This window comes from Lepidochelys kempii, chromosome 3 (assembly GCF_965140285.1).
Source record: "Lepidochelys kempii isolate rLepKem1 chromosome 3, rLepKem1.hap1, whole genome shotgun sequence".
NCBI lineage: Eukaryota > Metazoa > Chordata > Testudines > Cheloniidae > Lepidochelys > Lepidochelys kempii.
The window spans coordinates 57,217,423-57,239,373 of record NC_136382.1 but is presented as its reverse complement, the minus strand read 5'-3'; the positions used below and the strand labels follow the sequence as shown (position 1 = coordinate 57,239,373).

Sequence of the window (21,951 nt, the reverse complement as noted above, 5' to 3'; positions counted from 1 at the left end):
CAACAGTATTGGACCCAAGACTGCCCCCAATGGGATCCCACTAGATACGCTCTCATATTTTAACGAACAATTGATGATTACTCTCTAAGTAGTCTTTCAAACCAGTTGTTCACGCACATTACAGTAATTTAATTGAGACTACATTTCCCTACTTTGCTTATGAGAAATATCCGACTGTCAAAATTCTTACTAAAAATCAAGATATCTCCTATCTTCTGCTTCTCCATCCACTAGGCCAGGAACCCTGTCAAAGGAGGAAATTAGGCTGGTTTGGCATGATTTGTTTCTGACAAATCCATGCTAGCTATTCATTATAACTTTATCATCCTTCAGGTGCTTATTGATAGATTAATTTATTCCAGTATCTTTTCAGGAATTGACGTTAGACTAACTGGTGTATAATTCTCTGGGTCTTTTTGCTCCCCTTTTTAAACATGGGTACTGTGTTTGCCCTTCTCCCATCTTCAAACGGTGGCCAGTGCTGTAGAGGGAGTGAATTCAAGAGGGCAATTATTGGGTGACCTATCCGGTCGTCCAATTCCAGCTGCTGGCAGATAGAGGCTTAGGGACAACCAGAGCATGGGGCTGAATCCCTGACCATCCTGGCTAATAGCCATTCATGGACTATCCTCCACGATCTTAGAATCATAGAATATCACGGTTGGAAGGGACCCCTGAAGGTCATCTAGTCCAACCCCCTGCTCGAAGCAGAACCAATTCCCAGTTAAATCATCCCAGCCAGGGCTTTGTCAAGCCTGACCTTAAAAACCTCTAAGGAAGGAGATTCTACCACCTCCCTAGGTAATGCATTCCAGTGTTTCACCACCCTCATAGTGAAAAAGTTTTTGCTAATATCCAATCTAAACCTCCCCCACTGCAACTTGAGACCATTACTCCTCATTCTGTCATCTGCTACCATTGAGAACAGTCTAGATCCATCCTCTTTGGAACCCCCTTTCAGGTAGTTGAAAGCAGCTATCAAATCCCACCTCATTCTTCTCTTCTGCAGACTAAACAATCCCAGCTCCCTCAGCCTCTCCTCATAAGTCATGTGTTCCAGACCCCTAATCATTTTTGTTGCCCTTCGCTGGACTCTCTCCAATTTATCCACATCCTTCTTGTAGTGTGGGGCCCAAAACTGGACACAGTACTCCAGATGAGGCCTCACCAATGTCGAATAGAGGGGAACTATCACGTCCTTCCATCTGCTTGCTATGCCCCTACTTATACATCCCAAAATGCCATTGGCCTTCTTGGCAACAAGGGCACACTGCTGACTCGTATCCAGCTTCTCATCCACTGTCACCCCTAGGTCCTTTTCCGCAGAACTGCTGCCTAGCCATTCGGCCCCTAGTCTGTAGCAGTGTATTGGATTCTTCCGTCCTAAGTGCAGGACCCTGCACTTATCCTTATTGAACCTCATCAGATTTCTTTTGGCCCAATCCTCCAATTAGGTCCCTCTGTATCCTATCCCTCCCCTCCAGCGTATCTACCACTCCTCCCAGTTTAGTATCATCCGCAAATTTGCTGACAGTGCAATCTACACCATCCTCCAGATCATTTATGAAGATATTGAACAAAACTGGCCCCAGGACCGACCCCTGGGGCACTCCACTTGATACCGGCTGCCAACTAGACATGGAGCCATTGATCACTACCCGTTGAGCCCGACAATCTAGCCAGCTTTCTACCCACCTTATAGTGCACTCAGCCAGCCCATACTTCCTTAACTTGCTGACAAGAATACTGTGGGAGACAGTGTCAAAAGCTTTGCTAAAGTCAAGAAACAATACATCCACTGCTTTCCCTTCATCCACAGAACCAGTAATCTCATCATAAAAGGCAATTAGATTAGTCAGGCATGACCTTCCCTTGGTGAATCCATGTTGGCTGTTCCTGATCACTTTCCTCTCATGCAAGTGCTTCAGGATTGATTCTTTGAGGACCTGCTCCATGATTTTTCCAGGGACTGAGGTGAGGCTGACTGGCTTGTAGTTCCCAGGATCCTCCTTCTTCCCTTTTTTAAAGATTGGCACCACATTAGCCTTTTTCCAGTCATCCGGGACTTCCCCGGTTCGCCACAAGTTTTCAAAGATAATGGCCAATGGCTCTGCAATCACAGCCGCCAATTCCTTCAGCACTCTCGGATGCAACTCGTCCGGCCCCATGGACTTGTGCACGTCCAGCTTTTCTAAATAGTCCATAACCACCTCTATCTCCACAGAGGGCTGGCCATCTCTTCCCCATTTTGTGATGCCCAGCGCAGCAGTCTGGGAGCTGACCTTGTTAGTGAAGACAGAGGCAAAAAAAGCATTGAGTACATTAGCTATTTCCACATCCTCTGTCACTAGGTTGCCTCCCTCATTCAGTAAGGGGCCCACACTTTCCTTGGCTTTTTTCTTGTTGCCAACATACCTGAAGAAACCCTTCTTGTTACTCTTGACATCTCTTGCTAGCTGCAGCTCCAGGTGCGATTTGGCCCTCCTGATATCATTCCTACATGCCCGAGCAATATTTTTATACTCTTCCCTGGGCATATGTCCAACCTTCCACTTCTTGTAAGCTTCTTTTTTATGTTTAAGATCCGCTAGGATTTCACCATTAAGCCAAGCTGGTCGCCTGCCATATTTACTATTCTTTCGACTCATCGGGATGGTTTGTCCCTGTAACCTCAACAGGGATTCCTTGAAATACAACCAGCTCTCCTGGACTCCTTTCCCCTTCATGTTAGTCCCCCAGGGATCCTGGCCATCCGTTCCTTATCTAATTCTTTTTTGAACCCTCTTATACTTTTGGCCTTCGCAGCATCCCTGGGCAACAAGTTCCACAGGTTGACTGCATTATGTGAAGACGTACTTCCTTTTGTTTTAAGCCTTTTGCCTATTAACGTAATCAGATGACCCCATAGTTCTTGTGTTATGTGAGTTATACAGATTGCTGAGGCATTTTTTAACCTCATTAGGGAATAATATTCCTTTGCCACCTTCAATGAAAAGGAGCTCATATCCATTCAATCTTATTGCTCTAAGAGTCCTACCCATAGCGTATGGACTTATGGACTGCTGCACCAGATCTAATAGAGCACTAAGACCTGTCCTCATACATAAGGGGGCTGGCTAGGCAGGCTGGGATCCAATGATACTTTCATGGATCCCTCTCTGAGAAACATATGCAGCTTTATCGTCCTTATTTTTCAAGTACACCTCTTCAAGGATGTACAAATGCCGCACTTAGAAGGGACATGAAATTCCCCCTAAACAATAAAACCATGTTGTCTGGACTATTGCTCAAGGGGGATAGCTTACCCACATGCCTTGAAGCTGGGAGATTTAGGTATTCTCTCCTTAAAAAAAAATCATTGATTTTTCTCCCCTAAACAGCAGAGAAGGCTATTTGTCCCCCAAACAAGTAAACAAGAGCATTCTCTCTAGGGAAGAATGGGACAGGATAAAGGAAGTAAGGAAAATACAATAAAATGTACAGAATAAACATAACACTATCCCTAACAATCTAACAGTTAACTATATACAACACCAGACTATTAAAACTAGATACATGCACATTGCTGAGCTGTGTCTCAGGCCAGAAGCAGATGAGAAGGAACTGAACCAACAGTTCCTTCAGCACTGCCCTATATACCCTCAGTATGGGGTGGAAAGATAGCTAGGATGAATGCACAGACCATGCAGACACTGCTAGCAAGACATCTCTAACTGAAGGTGCATAGTCTGCATGTGCACCTGAAGTGAAGCACCCATAGGGACTATCACTTGAAGAAAGAAAAGGAGTACTTGTGGCACCTTAGAGACTAACCAATTTGAGCATGAGCTTTCGTGAGCTACAGCTCACTTCATCAGATGCATACCGATGAAGCGAGCTGTAGCTCACGAAAGCTCATGCTCAAATAAATTGGTTAGTCTCTAAGATGCCACAAGTACTCCTTTTCTTTTTGCGAATACAGACTAACACGGCTGTTACTCTGAAACCTGTCACTTGAAGAAGAATCACTATTTTATAGACCTATATAAAAAAAGTAATGGTCGCAAATGTATTCTTGTAAAGAAAAGTGTACCCTTCCTAAATGTCACTGTGTGGATAACAGTATTTTTGAAATTTCTAGATGGAATTGCCTAGCAACTTTCAGTTCCCTTCAGTTTTCCCACTGAAGTGTACTGTAGATAGATGTCCAGATGAATCGGTGCTTACAAACACACAGCTGTGTGGAAGATTTCACATTCTGATTGCTCTAAATTGCCACCTACCACTAAATAAATTTGATAGCTCTGCAAACCCATGCTCCAAATCTCTGTCAAGTTCCGTTCAAGACAGATGGATTCAGGAGGCTTACCTTGCTCCTATTGACATCCTCTGACATCATTAAAATAGCGACACATTGTAGTGCTGGTAAGAGACTGATCTTTATTTCCTGACGCCAATCACTTGACTTGGCTCCAGTTGCTATAGCTATGTTTAACATCCAGCCAATTATCTGCAGCTTCCTATTGAAATTTGACATTCACTGAAGGTTATCTGTACTATTTTGCAAAGGTTCTAGAGCTGGCCGAAGTTATTGCTTCTAGTGAAATATTTTATTTCTTCATTACCAAACTTAGAGGTGAAACTCCCTCAGAAAGAAGGCATGCAATATAAATTTACTATTCCTGCATTTTTTAAACATGCTATTAATCCAAGATAAGACTGCATTTACCTTAGCTTGTTTTATGAGGTCTACTGCACATATAAATAGATTCGCCATTTTACTTCTGACTCCAGATCTAATACATTTCAATGCTTGTTTGAGGCCAACGACATGTCACTTTCATCTTACTAAATAAAGAAGATAAGGCACTGCTGATAATTGTATTTTACCTCATTCAAATAAGGTTCGGTCAAAACCTTTTGGTTTCGTTTTTAAATTAAGGTTCTGAAGTTCTGCTAAAGTGCAATTCTGCCACACTTGAACAAAAAAGGAGCATGCATATTTTGCTGCTATATTTCTTGAGTAACATGCCTCATTTTTAAACACTTGAATTTTTGTTTCCAAAAGATGACTATTGATCCTCTAGTTTCAAATTAGCAGTTCTGCAACTAATTATACAATTACAGCTCTCCTGACATAGGTACGTAAAACACTTATTTTTATATATTCTTTACATTAACTCCTGGAAAAACTGAGAAGTGCTGATATTAAAACAATACATTTTTTCCTACTTTTCTTTTTTTGGAACTAATTAAAGACCATTGATACAGGTCTAAAAGATTAACCTTAAAGTAAAACCTCAAAACTGATTTGTGAAATGCTGTGAAAACACTGAATGAAAGCCAAAATACAATTACAGTATAAATCAGTTAATACTTAGTATCTTTTTGTAAGACTCCAAGTGCTTTACACAGACTGTGTATATATATATATATATATATATATATACATACACACACATACATACACACACACACATATACAGGAACAGTTTACCAACCACTGAAATGCAACCATCATCCTAAATAGAGCTAACCACAGCATACAATTATCTAGTGACAGGAGAGGAAAATGAACACTTCAATAAAAACAGTAGTGGTAGAAAGTGAGCACAAGCATTTCAAACTGCTCTGTTCTAGAATACTGATATGAAGAAAGGGCTCCAAAAGCAACCATTTGTCCAATATCAATGATCCTGCAGATGTGCCCCTCAACCTGTCAGTGATGCATCAATCACTACAGTTTTCATTAGAATGGGAGGTATGAATCATTCCTATGCAAATTCTGTTCAGGTTCTTCCACCACTCCACTAACTGACAAATGTCCCAAGGAACTATAACTTTCATATTCACACTGTGCTTGCTGGGTAGGTCTGTCTTAAACCATGTATGCATGCCTCTGAAGTGCAGTCTGGCATCAGGTGTCATAAAATTACCCAATACCATGTGATCTAGAACCTGAAGGCATGATCTCACTGTTCTAGGTATGGTCTGTAGTTGTGTTATTAGATTTACTATAGTATTGAGCTTGTCAAGAGGTAAATGGGCTCTGGCAGTCTTAACATTGAGCAGTGTTCCAGTGAACTCCATACGTTGCACTGGGACCAGAGTGGACTTTTCCATGTTTACCTTTAATCCCAAAATCTTGAAAAGACCGATGGCTTTGTTTTTTGCTGTTTGAACTTCCTCATAGGATGGAGACTTGAGAAGCCAGTCATTGAGCTATGGGAAGACTATCACTCCCATCTGTCTCAGATAAGCGCCATTACTGCTAATATCTTCATAAACACTCTTGGAGCAGTTGAAACACCAAAAGGAAGTACTCTATATCGGAAATGTTCCTGGACAACATTGAACCTTAGGAATCTCTTGTAGGCAGGATGCCAAACTATGTGAAAATAAGCATCCTGGAGAACAAGGGTTGTAATCCAGTCTCCTTGATCCAACAATGGTATTATGGACACAAAAAGTTACCATTATGAATCTGAAAGTTTGGATAAAGTTGTTTAGAACTTGGTCCAGTATTGGTCTTCCCCCACCTCTTCTTTTGGATATTAGGAAGTATTTAGAATTAAAAACCCTTGCCTATGTAAAGGAATGTACAGGGTCTAACACTCCCAGTTTAAGTCCACCTCTTATTTCAGAAGCCTCTCATAAGAGGAGCCCCTGAAAAGGAAGGGGAAAGTATTTGGGGACCTGAGATGGTGTGAAAGTGAATAGTGTAGCCAGATGTCATTAATTCCATCACTCACTTGTCCAGTGTTCTTTTTCTCCCAAACTAGGCAGAAATGACAAAGGGAGTCTCTAGAGGAAAGAAGGAGAGAGCAAGATGGAAGGAAGTTTTGGATGAACTAGAAGAGTGGTTGCAGAGCTCAACTTGAGCATCAAAATGGATGTTTATTAGAAAATGTCATGTATGTGTTCAATGTGGAGACAGAGGTCTCTTCTTCTGAAACTTGGTGCAACATCTTCTCCCACAGTTGAAACTGAAACCTGGCCATGGCTGCTTGATAGTTTGCCATGCAAGTATTTGAGGAAGTTGACAAAAATAATTTTCTCCCTCGAGAGTACAACTTTTCCTCCTCTTTCTCATAAGAGGTAGAGGGTTAAAGACCTGATTTTTGTAATGTTGCTGCTGTAACAGGAGAATTAGGCTGAGGGTGCCCATGACAAGACAGTCCCTCATACAGGATTTGATATAACTTGTCAGCCTTTTTTGAAATTGGTTGGCACAATAATGGATGAGACTAAAGGGATTTTGCTGGTTGCCACAGCCCTAACATAGGCAACGAAACTTTTACCTTTGCCATAGATCCGAGAATGTCAAAAAACTACATGTGTGGCCTCCACCAAAGCCACTGATGGAAATTTTTAAAGTGGATACCATTCTGTCAACTAGTTCATGAAACACTATTGTATCCTTCAAAGGAAAAATGCTGTCTTTCTTACCACATTGTCATCATAAGGTGGACCACTTTCCAATTCAATGAAATCTTAGGATTCATCCTGAGATATCTCCTCTTCCGTAAGTACATGCTGGTGGCAAGGGAGGGGAACATTCCCTTGTTCTTGGATCAGCACATCTTGGATCCAGCCCCCTTGAATCTGTAGGTTAAAGTTGATGATACTCCAGCACCAGAGAATCAAATTTACCCGTACCGTATTGATAAGCAGGAGTTGGCCAATATGGCCAAGACATCCAAGGTGGCATGGTCTAGCCTTGTCAAGTCCCCTAACCTGAAATCATATGACCTGGTTGATACTTAGGCTGTCCAGGATTATTATTCTGAAGAGGAAGCCTTTGCTCAGGGAATAGTCTTCAGTACGAGTCTCTGATATGACTCCACATCTTACTATGGATCTAATCCCAGATCTGACCACAAAGCAAACAGAGATAGCTGATTCAGGGATCTGAAACATGGAGAGTAATGAGCCAGCTGGACTCTTAGGGGGTAGGGGTATCAGCTCCAGAGAGCCCTCGCTCAGTCCCTCATCTCCATCTCTTATCAAGTGAGCTCTGCAGTAAGATGAAATCTGTTAAGAGGTGTGGATCCAAATGAACCTGTGTCATCACTATTATAAGCATGTGGCTGGGCTGCCACAAACTGATCTGATGGTCTTTTTTCATGATCCGTACTCTTGGAGCTATCCTGCGGTTCTACCTCTATGGATCTCAGAGCCACATGATGTGAATGACTTGAGGAGACACTCAAAATGTGCTTTGATTTTGTTTTTGTCAGCTGCACAACCAAAGTAGTCAGTTCCGGTAAGTCTCGAGGAACCTCAGGGTGTCTGCACCCAGAAGAATGAACCAGATTTGGTCCGAGGGTGTGGTATTGGAAGCTCAGCTGACTTGGCAGTGGAGCTTGGAGCTGAAGCAGAAGCAATTTCTTGACTCCCAAAATAGCAAGAGCCGATTCAGGTCCCCTGCTCCTCTTATATCCTTTATATCTATCTATCAGATCCCTGAGGCATGGTTGATAAGGCCTATTGTAACAGAAGACCCTGTAGTCTATTCTCTCTCCTCTTCCAGTCACCAGTACTAATTGTACTACAGACAGCGCAACATGTTGGCGAGTGATTCTTGCCTAAACACTTCAGGATCCGAATGTGCACAGACACCAGCAAAACTGCTGGACAGAATGCACATCTTAAACCCATGCTTCTTGGAGTTGGGATCTGACATGTTGGAACCCATCAATAATATTCTTAACTGACATAAATGACCTTGAAAAAGGGTAAACAGTGAGATGGTAAAGTTTTCAGATGATACAAAATTACTCAAGGTAGTCAAGTCCAAAGCAGAATATGAAGAGTTACAAAAGGATGTCACAAAACTGGATGACTGGGCAACAAAATGGCAGATGAAATCCAATGTTGATAAATGCCAAGTAATGCACATTGGCAAAACCTAATCCCAACTATATATACACAAAATGATGGGGTCTAAAGTAGATGTTACCATTCAAGAATGACCTTGGAGTCATCATGGATAGTTCCCTGAAAACATTGTTTAATGTATAATGGCAATCAAAAAAGCTACCAGACTGTTAGGAACCATCAGGAGATTGATAGATAATGAGAAAAAAATATAATGCCTCTGCATAAATCCATGGTATGCCCACAGCTTGAATACTCCATGCAGTTCTCGTTGTCCCATCTCAAAAACAGATATATTAGAATTGGAAAAGGAAGAGAGAAAAATGATTAAGGGTATGGAACAACTTCCATCTGAGGAGACATTAAAATGACTGGGATTTTCAGCTTGGAAAAAAGGTGACTATGGGGAGATATGATAGAGGTCAATGAAATCATGAATGGTATGGAGAAAGTGAATAAGGAAGTGTTATTTACTCTCTGACATAACAAGAAATAGGAAACGATGAAATTAATAGGCAGCAGATTTAAAAACAAACATAAGAAAGTACTTCACACAATAAAGTACTGTGGAACTCATAGCCAGAGGATGTTGTGAAGGCTAAAACTATAACATGGCTCAAAAGACAATTAGGGCAGTGACTTGGTCACGTTAACATCTTTGACTCTCTGGGCCCATATATTCCATCAAAATTAATGTAACCCTCCTATCTGGTCACCAAGTGGAAGGAGGTCAACATGCAAAATCTAAAATTTGACATTTACAAACAAGTTACTTCCAAACAGCCAGCAATTTCACCAGTGTTAAACAGTTAAGCCAAGAAAACCATCAGCTAATCTTTTCAACCATTTACCAGCTTCCTAAACTCCAACAGATGACTGGTAGCTTGTGAGTGTACAGATAAAAGCCACAGAATTTATCTTAAAATTGTGCATATAGAGAACAGTTCAAGTACCTAAAATAACACGATCTTAAATAATCTCACTGTATTAAAAAGGCATCTATTTTGTGGGATAGGAGCTCTGTTTAATCCTGAGAAATAATATTTTCAGTCAAATTCATTTTAATTTTAAACATAACAAGCTGTATCCTCTTGAATTGCATTAGAATGTTTCATGTAATTGTATCTTGGGGAGGGGAAAGGATAGTTGCCTAACCATGTACAATTTGGATAGACTGCCTTAACTGGCCTCAGCAACATAGTTCTGATACTGGTAAAATACGGGCCAGCTCTGGCCAAGGCTGTAGGTGTTAGCTAAGTAATGACAAATTCATAGCTGGAAACCAAACCAACTCACCTGTATGTTAGTTTTGTTCAAAACAAGTATTAGCCTTATAAGAAGGTATTTATGTTTAGACTATAATGAAATGCTTGTAAATTGTTAAATGCATTAAACTCACCTGTCATGTCTGTACTCCACGCTATAAGGAAATGAGAATTTTTCTTAATAACTTTGAAAATATTTGCTCTGAACTTGTCAACCCAAATGCAGGAATCATCCTTCCCACCACTACCACCACCCTCTGCCGCCCATTAAGGAGGCCTATCAAGATTCAACCAGCCATTCAGAAACATCACAATAGAAAGGATTGGTACTATCACACCTTGGACATACTATGTGCAAGGGAACTCATGGACTGGATGACCAAATGTAAAAGATTAAACAGGGTCACAAGAAAACTTTTCATCTCTTTGCTGTTTGAACTCACAAACGTGAACTCGACGGCTGTATGCCTGATTTGTCAGGAGAGCATCGCTGTGTTCAAGAAGTATAATTTGAATCGCCGTTTTTCAACGCAACACCCTAATTATGGCAACAATTTAACAACTGAGGAAAAGGCAAGAAAAGCTGAAAAACTCACCACGAACTTAAAAGCTCAGCAAAATATTTATGTACAACAAGCGACAGTTCAGGAAGCCACTACAAAGGCAAGTTATATTCTGGTGTTTAAAATTGCTAAACATAAGCCTTTTGCTGAAGGGGAGTCCTTAAAAGAATGCCTGGTTGATGTTGCTGGCTTGCTGTGCCCGGAATACCAAAAAAAATCTGAAAATATTAGTTTGTCACGAAGAACTGTTACTCGCCGTGTAGAAGTGATTGATGAACATTTGGCTTCTGAGTTGAACAAGAAAGCACAGGGCTTCACGTTGTTTTCGTTAGCTCTTGATGACAGCATTGACCTTAATGATACAGCACCGTTACTGATTTTTGTCAGAGGAATTTAAGACAAATTTGAAATCAGAGGATTTTTTTATTAATGGAATCAATGAAAGGCACAACTAAGGGATTGGATTTATACGAGAGGGCGTCTGGCTGCCTTGAACATCTGAAATTCCCCTGGAGTAAACTGGCAAATGTAACCACAGATGGATCACCAAATTTAATTGGGAAACACACAGGACTTTTTAAAAGAATTCAGGACAAAATAAAAGACGATGACCCTAATAAAGAGGTGATTTTTCTGCTTTGTATTATACATCAGGAGGCCCTCTAAAAAATGCCCTGGACATTGATCATGTTGTTCGCACAGCAGTGAAAATAGCGAACTACGTAAGAGCGAGGGGACTTAATCATCAGCAATTCATTTTCCTTCTTGAAGACACTGATGCCGAACACCAGCACTTACTTTATCATACAAATGTCTGCTGGCTCAACCTAGGTAAGGTATTGCAGTGAGTGTGGGAGCTCACAGATGAAATTTGCACTTTTCTGAAGATGCAGGAGAAAGAAAATGATTTCCCTGAATTACAGAATGCAAACTGGCTGTACAACATTTCTTTTGGTGTGAATATCCTGGCACATTTAAATGAACTTAATGTAAAGCTGCAAGGAAAGAATGCGTTTGTACACAAATTGTATTCTCGTGTGACAGCTTTCAAAGCCAAGTTTGTCCTTAATTTGTTTTGAAAACTAGACTAAAGTGTTTGCTCACTTTCCAACACTGAAATACTTGGAAGTGTCACCAGAGCAGAGAGAGAACTACAGCAAAATTTTGAGTGACTTGCATGGAGAATTTTCTCATAGATTCTCTGACTTTGAGAAGATAGAGAAGACACTGGAGCTGCTGTCATGCCCACTGTCATTTGACTACAAGAAAGCCCCGCAAGAATTACAACTGGAGCTCTTTGATCTCCAGTGCGATTCCACCTTAAGGGAAAATTACAATTCAGAAAAACTGGACAAGTTTTGTGCCTCAAGTGAAACAAAGTTTCCAAATATCCGCAAGATGGCACAGAAAATCCTTGTTTTGTTTGGCTCCACCTGTGTGTGCAAACAAACCTTTTCCCTGCTGAATTACAACAAATCTCGCTACAGATCCCAGTAAACTGACCAGCATCTCAGCTCAGTATTGCAGTTTTCCACAAGAGTGACATCGGACTTTGATGCCATTGTAAAGAAGGGTGACCAGCTGCATTGTTCACATTAATCGAAGAGGGCATGGGAAGGGGTTAAATTTGGTTTAATTATTGTAATGTGTTATGATGGTATATGTATAATAAGTAAGGTTTGTGTTTATTCCCACTAAAATGTATCTTTATTAAATAGAGTTTATTTGAATATCTCTGACTTGTTAATTTTGTGAGCGTTCATGGCCCACCATATAATTTCCATACCCAGATGCAGCCCTCAGGCCAAAACGTTTGCCCACCCCTGCTTTAGACAGTTTATTACAGCACTGGGTACAGGTATTGTCTTTGGTGTAAGATCTAGGACACCAATTGATCGGGCTAAGTGACTGGTCTCTTAGAACCAGAGCCGTCCCTAGGGGACAACGAATTGGGGCAACCGCTCCAGGCCCCGCACTTGGCCAGCTGCACATGGGCAGTGGGCGAACCGCTGGCTGCGGGAGGCTACCCTCAGCTCCAACCCTTCCACCCGAGGGGAGAGCATGTGCCCCGGAGCACTGGGAGGGAGAGCACACGGTGGCACAGCTGCAGCATCCACAGTCCCGGAGCACCAGTAAGGAGAGCGCACGGGAGTACCTTGAAAGGTAGATAAACTGCCCATATAGTCCTAAAGTCTCCCCAGCCTCAGGATGGTGGAGGCACTGCCAAAGCAGGGCCAGGGAGGGGGGCGGGGAGAGTGTGGGCGTGGCCACACCTCGCTGTTTGGGGAGGCACCGCTTCCCGCAGACTCCCCTACCTGCCCCCGGCACAGTCAGTGCCAGAAGTGACATCACTTCTGCCCCGGGCCCCACATCCCCCCTCGAGACAGCTCTGCTTGTGATTTTTGGTGAAAATGACCGTTTATCACTAAGTCCAGCATGCCTGGGTGGCAAGCTAGACTGGAGAGCCTTAGGGGATGGTCTGTGACTCCATGGTAAAACTGTTATAGTGACCCAGGAGTTCACATTTTTTACTGAGTTGGTGAAATCTAATTATAGAACATACCACTAGTTTGGGGTGTCTGCCCTGTTTTTGACAGTCTGTCCTGAGGTAGGCACTAACAGTTGTGAGCTGATCCAGACAGCACGACAATAGTCTCAACGTTAGCTTCAACCTGGGAGTGACCATCTCTGTATTAGGCATTTGATCAGAACATAAATATATCAACTAGCACTGAGACTGGTAGTAACCTATTACTTTGGGGCTGATCAGAACTGCTGCCCTCCCAAATTATAAGTTTTGGTTTAAATATGGTTTAATCAACCTGATTATAATAATTTGATGCTTTGATATCAACCTACTTTAAGTTGATCTTGTTATATGTATTTTATACTTTTTTGCTAATTTAGTTAAGTTAAAAAATATACAAAAATGGAAACCTGTATGGCCCAGAATTCCGCCCCCCTGCCCTAAAAAAACCATCGGGGTCAGACTTGAAAGGTAGATAAACTGCCCGTATAGTCCTAAAGGAAGCACAGGCAAGGTGACATCTTTCTGCTTTTACAAAACACACTGAATAATCCAACAGCACAGTTCACTGCCCAATAGAGTTAGTTGTCAAAGTCTATAAATCACTAACTGGGTTCAGAACCTGGCTCCACCAAAGGTCTCTTTACCATCTGTGACCCATCAAGAGCGCTGTGCTCTACAGGGGCAGCCTGGAGAAGCTCAGAATAAGGGCTGGTTTACATACCAACTTGTACCAAAATAATGAAATAGTTTTAATTCATACCTTTTGTTATTTCAGTGCAAATTTGTTAGTAGACCAGCCCTGAGAGCCAGGCATTAGGGATAGAACATTCTCAATGGCAGGACCACAGCTACAGAACCAAAGGTCAGATCTAGCCCAAGCTCAACCTTATCAGGTCTAATCACATGCCCATATCTCTTGGCCTTGGCTTTTATCCAATTACTTTTATAATGGTCTGTATCAGACAGATATGATGGGAGAAGGAAAGACGACAGAGGAGGGGAAAAAACAATCCCCCAATTTGCTGGAGGTGGAAGATCATTTGAAATTTTGAGTTGCTTGGTTTACTGATAGTTATATTCACAGGTACTTCTGCACTTAACCAGTGAAATTTTATGTCATGTCAAGGGGGCCTAGAATACATGGGAAGGCTCTCTTGATATGTATACACTGAAATAGTTAGAGATATCATGGGCATGATTTTGCCTTTCAAAGTCTGTTATGCTAAACAAGTGTGCCCAGTACTTAAATATCATTGTGACAGCCATTTTAAAAGTGCTTTAGGAGGACAGATAACAGATTCAATGAAGTGGAAGCTCAAGAGCCACTTTTGGGTTCTTTGTGCTTTCCATTCAGTCCATCGTGAGCGCAAAGGTGGTCACCAGCTCTCAGTTGTTTTATCAGGGACAGCAGAAGGATATCCCCCTTGACATAGCAGCACAGAGCTAGAGTCCTCTTTACTGGGCCCCCGTGGTTGGAGTGAATGCTGTGGAGTGCACAGAGGCAAAGTTTGCAAAAGATGTACAAAAGACAGCCACATGGTACGCTTCTGGTTTTGTCCTAAACAGATTTTTTTTCCAGTACATGATGTAATGTTTCCAGAGTCCAATTAGATGTCCAAACAACACAACATATAGTATTTTAATTTATCCACACATGTACCTACTGGTCGCTGATGTAAAAATAAATGCTTTTCAAATGTAATTTGAAATAAAATTCTGTTTATACAGCTTCATGTAATAAAATGTTTTTCTAAGAAAATGAAGGGTTCAGAACATATTTTGTACTAAAAAAACAGTTAATAGTAACTGAAGAGGTCCATCCACAACAGACTTAAATTGGACATGATCTTATTCAGATTTAATATTTACATAAATATCTTGTTTCTGTATTTACAGTTTTAATGCTTAAATTAATTCAGACATTCAAAATTTCAGATTTTGACCACTATCCACTTGAACCCAACATCTTACGTTTAGATTACTTTTTAAAGTAATTTAAAATTTGGTTATAAAATAAACAGCAGAATCCGGTAAAAAGAAAAATAGGTCAACTGTCAGGGCCCTATCATTTATAAGAGAAGTGTTTTAAGGTACTTCTAATTATTTGGAGAATAAATCCTAAAATACGTTTAAAAAGTTTAGGTGTTAGAAAAATGCCCATTGGGGAAACTCTGGGCTTTATACCAGATAGCTAACAGATACCTAAACCTACTAGTCATCCACAATATCCATATAAATGATGGCTGGAGGGGCATTATCTAGAGACAACACCCAGATGATAACCCCTCCTTCCCTATCCCAGAAACTGGGATCAGAGAAGAGTGCTAGAATTCCTACTAAACTGCTAATCCCAGTCTGCACTCAGGAATCCATTTTCCTATCAGTACCCAGCTAGTAGAAGTCTGATAAACCGTAAGTCCCACTCACCATTTGGTTGCAAGATAGGAGAATGAGATACTCATTGAAGACTCAAATATCAGGGGCTGGATGAGGGATACAGTAGCAGAAAAACCTCCTGCAAAAGCTGAAGGTGGTATAGAGTAGTGAAGACACCACCCTCCCACATCATCAAGGAGTCTATAAAAGGAGTAAATGAAGTAGTAATCTCCTATATATACTCATCACAGCAAGAGGGGGTAAGGAACTGGAGAAAGAGTTTGAAAGTTGATCAGATGCTAGTGGGATCATACCACAGAGGCACCTGGCTGCTAAAAGTGTGGAGGAGGGCCTCTGCTCTTTTGCCCCTCCTCTAGCCTTCTGGCTCCTTCAATGGGAAAATGTCTACTAGTGCTCCAGTGACTGCCTCTGCAGCTGCTGCTCATAATAGACCTCCTAAACCCACAGGAGTTCTGTCAGTATCACCACTGCCCACAGGGTTCTAAATAGCTGTAGTAAAACTGATAAGATTCTGGCCACTTTTCACTGTGGTGCAACTATGGATAACAGGAGGTGGCACTGGATCTGAGTGACTGCAGACTTTGGAAGATAGCACTATATTGATTACACTTGGTTCACACATGGAAGACTCTCTTTGAACCCATAAGAGCTAGAAACATTTTTATTTTTAAATGAAAGCTTAGCGTTTACTCAACTGATAGAGCTCACCTGGAAAAGATTCTGTTCACCCTGCCAAATGGATTTTTAAACTTTGAAAACTTTAATTTGAACGCGTTGTTGTATTCTTGTAATAAAATAATTGTTATTTATACAACTACTGAACACAACTACCCTGATATTTTTTAGGACTACTAGCTGGCTGTCCTTGGAAATGCTATGTCCCTTGCCCAGTCTCATCCCTAAAGCGAGCAAAATGAAGAACAAACAACCCTGCTTACTGATTTTAGAGCATATTTCTTCTCCAAAGTCAGCCTGCAAAAACAATGGCATAATGGATACTCCTTGACAATTATGTCTCAAAGGTTTCAAGAGTAAATGTTCTGTTTACAATTTAAAGGGTGTTTTTCCCTAGTTGGCAGGCCTGTGAAAACTCAACCTGAGATGAGAAAATAGCTACATTATCAGTATGCATATCTTTACTAGTCAAAGATTTTGAGGGCCAATTTCTGTCCTCAGCAAGATTTAAAGTTTCCACAGGGATAAGTTTGGCATGCAACTGGAACCTGATTAAGAATTCTGCTGATACTGCATAAAACAGAATAGACTCCACCCCACTTTCCTACATTTTACAAATTCTGCAGGACTAACAGAAGTAGAAGTAGAAAAATAACTTTTGTTACTGAAACAAGCAGATACACCAAAAGCACATCGGAGCAAATCTGTTTATTAAGTGATACCACTTTAACAGTCCCCTTTCTAACCATAATCACTCCAAGACTCACTGCTCTTTAAGCTGAGGTCAGTCAAAACTGGTGGAATACACTGAATAAAAAGATTGTAAAAAAAACCAAAACCCACTTCCAAGCACTTTGCAATCATTAACATTTTAATTTTCACAACACTACTGTATCTGCAACCCTTAGGGATCCAAACACTATACATTTTAAGAGCTAAGGAAATTTTGCCAGTCTCATGCTAAAGATCTAAGACACAGGAGTACCTTGACAGACAGTATTTTTAGAGCAGGGGAGATCTGTGTTGGAACAATAATCCTTTGAGGATCAAGAACAAAAGCATACAGTCACTACAAGAGTCTCAAAGCCAATTAGGAAATTAGTGTGTAAAAGGTAAGTTACACCACACAGCTCATTTATATCATGACATTTCTTCAAAGTAAAGGTAACACTTTAAAAACTTGATTGGAAGGAAAAGTTCTTTAATGGACAGAATTCCCTTAATGTAGCCAAACACGGTCAGTGCTCAAAGACTTCTGAGGCTACAAGGCCTCATTACACAAAGCAATCAGCATCACCACCACCATATTTTGGAACAATAGCATTACATTCAGAGCTTGGCTTTGTGTGCCTTGTCTCCACAAACTAAAAAAAATGGGGAAAACCCAAGAGATGAATAAAAAAAATCTTGTCACGAATTTCTGGATCTTGAACCCTGCTTTCAAGAAAATGAAGTGATCCCTTTCCCTACCCCACACACACTTCAACCCTGACATGAGTTATTAAATATATACAGTGTTGCTGTACTCATGTTGGGCCCTCATCTTAGAGGCTTGAAGAGGTCTGTGTAAGCTCAAAAGCTCGTCTTTCTCACCACCAGAAGTTGATCCCATAAGAGGTATTACCTGACCAATTTTGTCCCTCACGCATTATTAAAGGCCTACCCAAACTAACAGTCAATAAGGTCACATCCACATTAGGAAAAAAAAGCCAAAGAGTTAAAAAGTGTTCATCCTGATGTAAAATGTACAGCTGCAAAGCAGCTGTATTTTTAATGTAACTGATTAAGGTAAACTCTGGGGAGATTTTCCTCGATCGGCTAACATGTTAAAAATACACCTTTTTCCTAGTAAAAGCAAGGCTTCAGAGTAAACTGTGTAGATCTTCATATGATACGATACCTGCTTGGATGAGCAGTGAAATAGTTAACTATACTGACATTTAAAGTACCATCTTTGACATCTGATTTGGCACGCATTGAAATGATTTGGGTAGTTCACACCTTAGAGCTATTGTTTCATATGTACTGAAACCTCAGGGCATGTCTACACTTCAAATTTTTGCCACTGCAAGTTACATTCGCATAAAGCCACCACAGTTAATATATAGCTTGTGCTCATGCATAGTTGGCTCTTTGTGCCGTACTGGCCATGACTGCTTGCTTCAATGTACAGTGCAGAGCACCATGAAAAGGTATCCTGATCTGTATCCTCAGTGTTTTTTGAGATGTTTTGACAATGCATGGTGGTCAAGTTCCCATCGTGCAATTTTCTCCACTCCATAACTTCCACACCTATTTTGATATAGTCATGAACCTGTGCAGGTCTTGTCACTGTTCGCCATCTCTGACAGAAGGATGGAGCTTGCACAGCTCTGCACTATTGTCATTAGCACTGGAAGCACAGGATCCACAATCCTCCAGTATTTGCAGAGCCACAAGAAGAGATGATTTCCTGCAGGACAAACTGTTGCGGGGCATAGCGAAAACCAATTCAAGACTGTTGGTGGCATTAATGGAGCAGGTGGATGGAAGGGGTTTCTGATCAACATGACTCCTTGGAAGTACAGTTCACAATGCTGAGCAGAGCAGTCAGTGTTAGGCATTGTGGGACAGCTGCTGGAGGACTGATAGGGTTGACCTTGGTAACACAGCATCTACACTCAAGCTCCGTCAACCTCAGTACATCGACCATGGCTCAATGTTACTATGTCAGCATAATGAAAAGTTTATATCAGTGGGAGACAAATTTTAGCGTCGACACATGCACAACTAGGGTGATGCAAAGCTACTTATGTTGACCTAATTTTGTAGCGTAGACAAGGCCTCAGGCAAACACTGCTTTCCTTGGTTGCACTCAAGTCATATTTCCAAGGTTTTCTTCACAACAGCTAATGACTTTTTTTTTTTAAACCAAGGACAGAGAATAATCAAGAAGCCCAACCCCACACATTTTGAGAAACGATACACAAAATTGCCGATAGAGGACAACTTAATAGAATCATGATTGGAGACATTTTGTTGGTGACTTGCCAGTACATAAAAAGGCAAAATCTTAAGTAACTTAAATCTATTTCCAACAGTTATTTATGTTAAAACAATGACAAGACCATACCGCAATTTTGAATCTAAAATCTTGAAAAATACATCAGAATCCAAGAGCAAAAGAAAAGTACTAAGGAGAGGAGAACTAAGAATGTATGCTACTATCTGACAGGTTTACAAAGGAAAGTAACCTTGTCCCCCTCACCTCCAGCTTTCTTGGTTGTATTTTACTTTTTTATTATTACATAACGATGTAGCTTGGTATTCTGGTATATTCAATAAAGAAATATCTTTCTCACTTCCATTTCAACTACCCGAAATATCTTAAGAGAAGCTCATGCTAGCAATGATACCAATGCATTCTGATATCTTCTTTTAAATTTTTCTGTTTTTAAAGTTTTTGTGAATTTCTGGTATCAAGATGCTGGGATATTATTCATGGAAGATTAGTTACAACATGACAAAAAAGTTTGACAAGTGAACATTCAGAACAAAACATACTTTAATTATATTAATAAAACAACAGATAGGAAAGATGGTATTTTTATGCAGCTGTGACACATTACATTGCCACAGCAAAAATAAACTGGCAGATAGAGACTCCAATGAATTATACAAAGTATTGGACTACACTGCAGGATAAAAGTTCTAGGAACATGCTAATTGTTTTTCACAGAAGTAGCCAGCATTTAGCAATGTACATGGCTAAAGATACACAGTAATACATCAGCAGCCAGCCCCATCAGCTCCCCTTCCCCCCACTTCCCTGCTCCCAGCGCCTCCCACCCACTGGCACCCCTCTGATCAGAGCCTCCCTCCCTGCATGTCCCGATCAGCTGTTTTGTGGCATGCAGGAGGCTCTGTGGGTGGGTGGGGGCAGGGAGGAGCAGCGAGGGCACAGCAGGCTCAGGGGAGGGCGTGGAAGGGGTGGAGTGAGGGGCAGGGCCTGTGGCAGAGCCGGGGTTGAAAAGTGAGCACCCCCCTGGGCACATCGGAAAGTTGGCACCTGTAGCTCCATCCCCAGAGTCGGTGCCTATACAAGGAGCTGCATATTAATTTCTGAAGAGCCGCATGTGGCTCTGGAGCCACAGGTTGGCCACCCTGATCTAGTCCATTCCTCTGCCAGGATTGTTTCCTACGAAGTATTTATTGGTACTTTTTCCAGTCTAGTCCTAACTGTACTTAGTACTGCAGACTCCACTAATTCCCTTGCACAATCTGAAAGACCTTGATATTTGGAATATTATTCTGATATTCAGCTTACTTTCAGGAATCATCATCCTAGTTTTAGCTATTGAACAATTTTTCCTCCCTCCTTGGTGTTCACTTAAGTTATTTGTTCAATCAATGACAGAGTTCCACAACATACTATCGTAGTAAATCCATATATTATTTTACAATTTAATTTCAGATACACATCTGTGCTGCATCTACAGACCAGAGCTCTCATGGTGTGTAAACTTGACACTACTCAACAGCATAGACCTTAGTTTTCAAAAAAAATATGCATGAAAAACACACAGTAACTATGAGCACAACAGTGTATTTTTGAAAGCTTAACCATTTAGGTCTAATTCTTGTCAACTATTATTTTACTAGGATCAGATAAACATTTTAATATGAACCCTTCTTTCCCTGTCCCATTAAATGGATAGAAAGTTGTCATTGTCAGTCTTTGCAGATCAGACAATCACTCAAGCATTCATGAACCATTAACACTAGTTAATTTGGACTATTATTCAGACATCTTTTTATATTTCAAATACATCTATCTAACTCCAGGCACAATACATGGCCCAATACTGTATCTATTTGTAAATTAAAAAATAAAATAAAGTAGTCTTACCTTTTCACTGGTTAGGGGTTTCAATGGTTTTTCTGATTCCCTCTCTCTCTTCTTCTCATCTTTTTTTTTCTCCTTTTCCTTCTGTAAGAGAAAGAGTGTGTTACTTGCTAGGAAAAAAGTGTTTGCAAATAATATTAACTTAAAAATTTTTTAAAAAGTCCTGCTGAACACAAATGAAAGTCTTCATATAAAGTATAGAAACTGATTACACATCTTAAAGTTATAATTTTTGAAAATGATAAAGTAAAATTATTTATTGTACTTTCCTCATGTGTATTATAGTAAAAGTCCATAGTCAGTATGGTAGGTTCCAGTGTTGCAAAGAGAGATTATCAAACTCAAATAAGCCTCTGGTCTAGTTAAAAAGCCTAGTGGTTTCAGGCTTAGCACACCTCATTACACCTGTAACTGAATAGTAAATGATAACTTTAAAAGGTATAATCTGAGTTCAGAGAACTATAGCAATTAGATCAATGTTCATTTTCAACTAGTACAATTTTATTCAGTTTCTCCATACCCACCCCATCGTTTTCCCTATTTTCCCAATAGTTTGGCAGCTGCAGCAGCACGGTAACAGCTTTTCCAAAGCTTGCATAACTTTGTCGAGCATAAAGTTATGAATAGTGAATAATAATACATTTGCGTGCCCCAATTAGAATAAACTATTTTTTAAAGACATGCAAGATATTTGTGTGTGCGCGCGCTCATTGTCAGTGAAGGATAATCTTTCAGTAATGAGGTATAACAGTAACGAATGTCCAGTAATCCTATTTT

The 21,951-nt window shown here is 40.6% G+C and overlaps 1 protein-coding gene across 3 annotated transcripts in view; it reads right to left on the bottom strand.

Annotated features, from left to right (window-relative positions):
- The window catches only part of SMAP1 (small ArfGAP 1), a 221,404-nt gene that overhangs the window by 96,259 nt on the left and 103,194 nt on the right, over positions 1–21,951 (bottom strand). For all 3 annotated transcript variants that reach the window (XM_073336382.2, XM_073336380.2, XM_073336383.2), the window contains one exon: positions 21,178–21,258. In XM_073336382.2, coding sequence (XP_073192483.1) covers positions 21,178–21,258 — 81 coding nt within the window. The remainder of the gene's footprint in view (positions 1–21,177; positions 21,259–21,951) is intronic.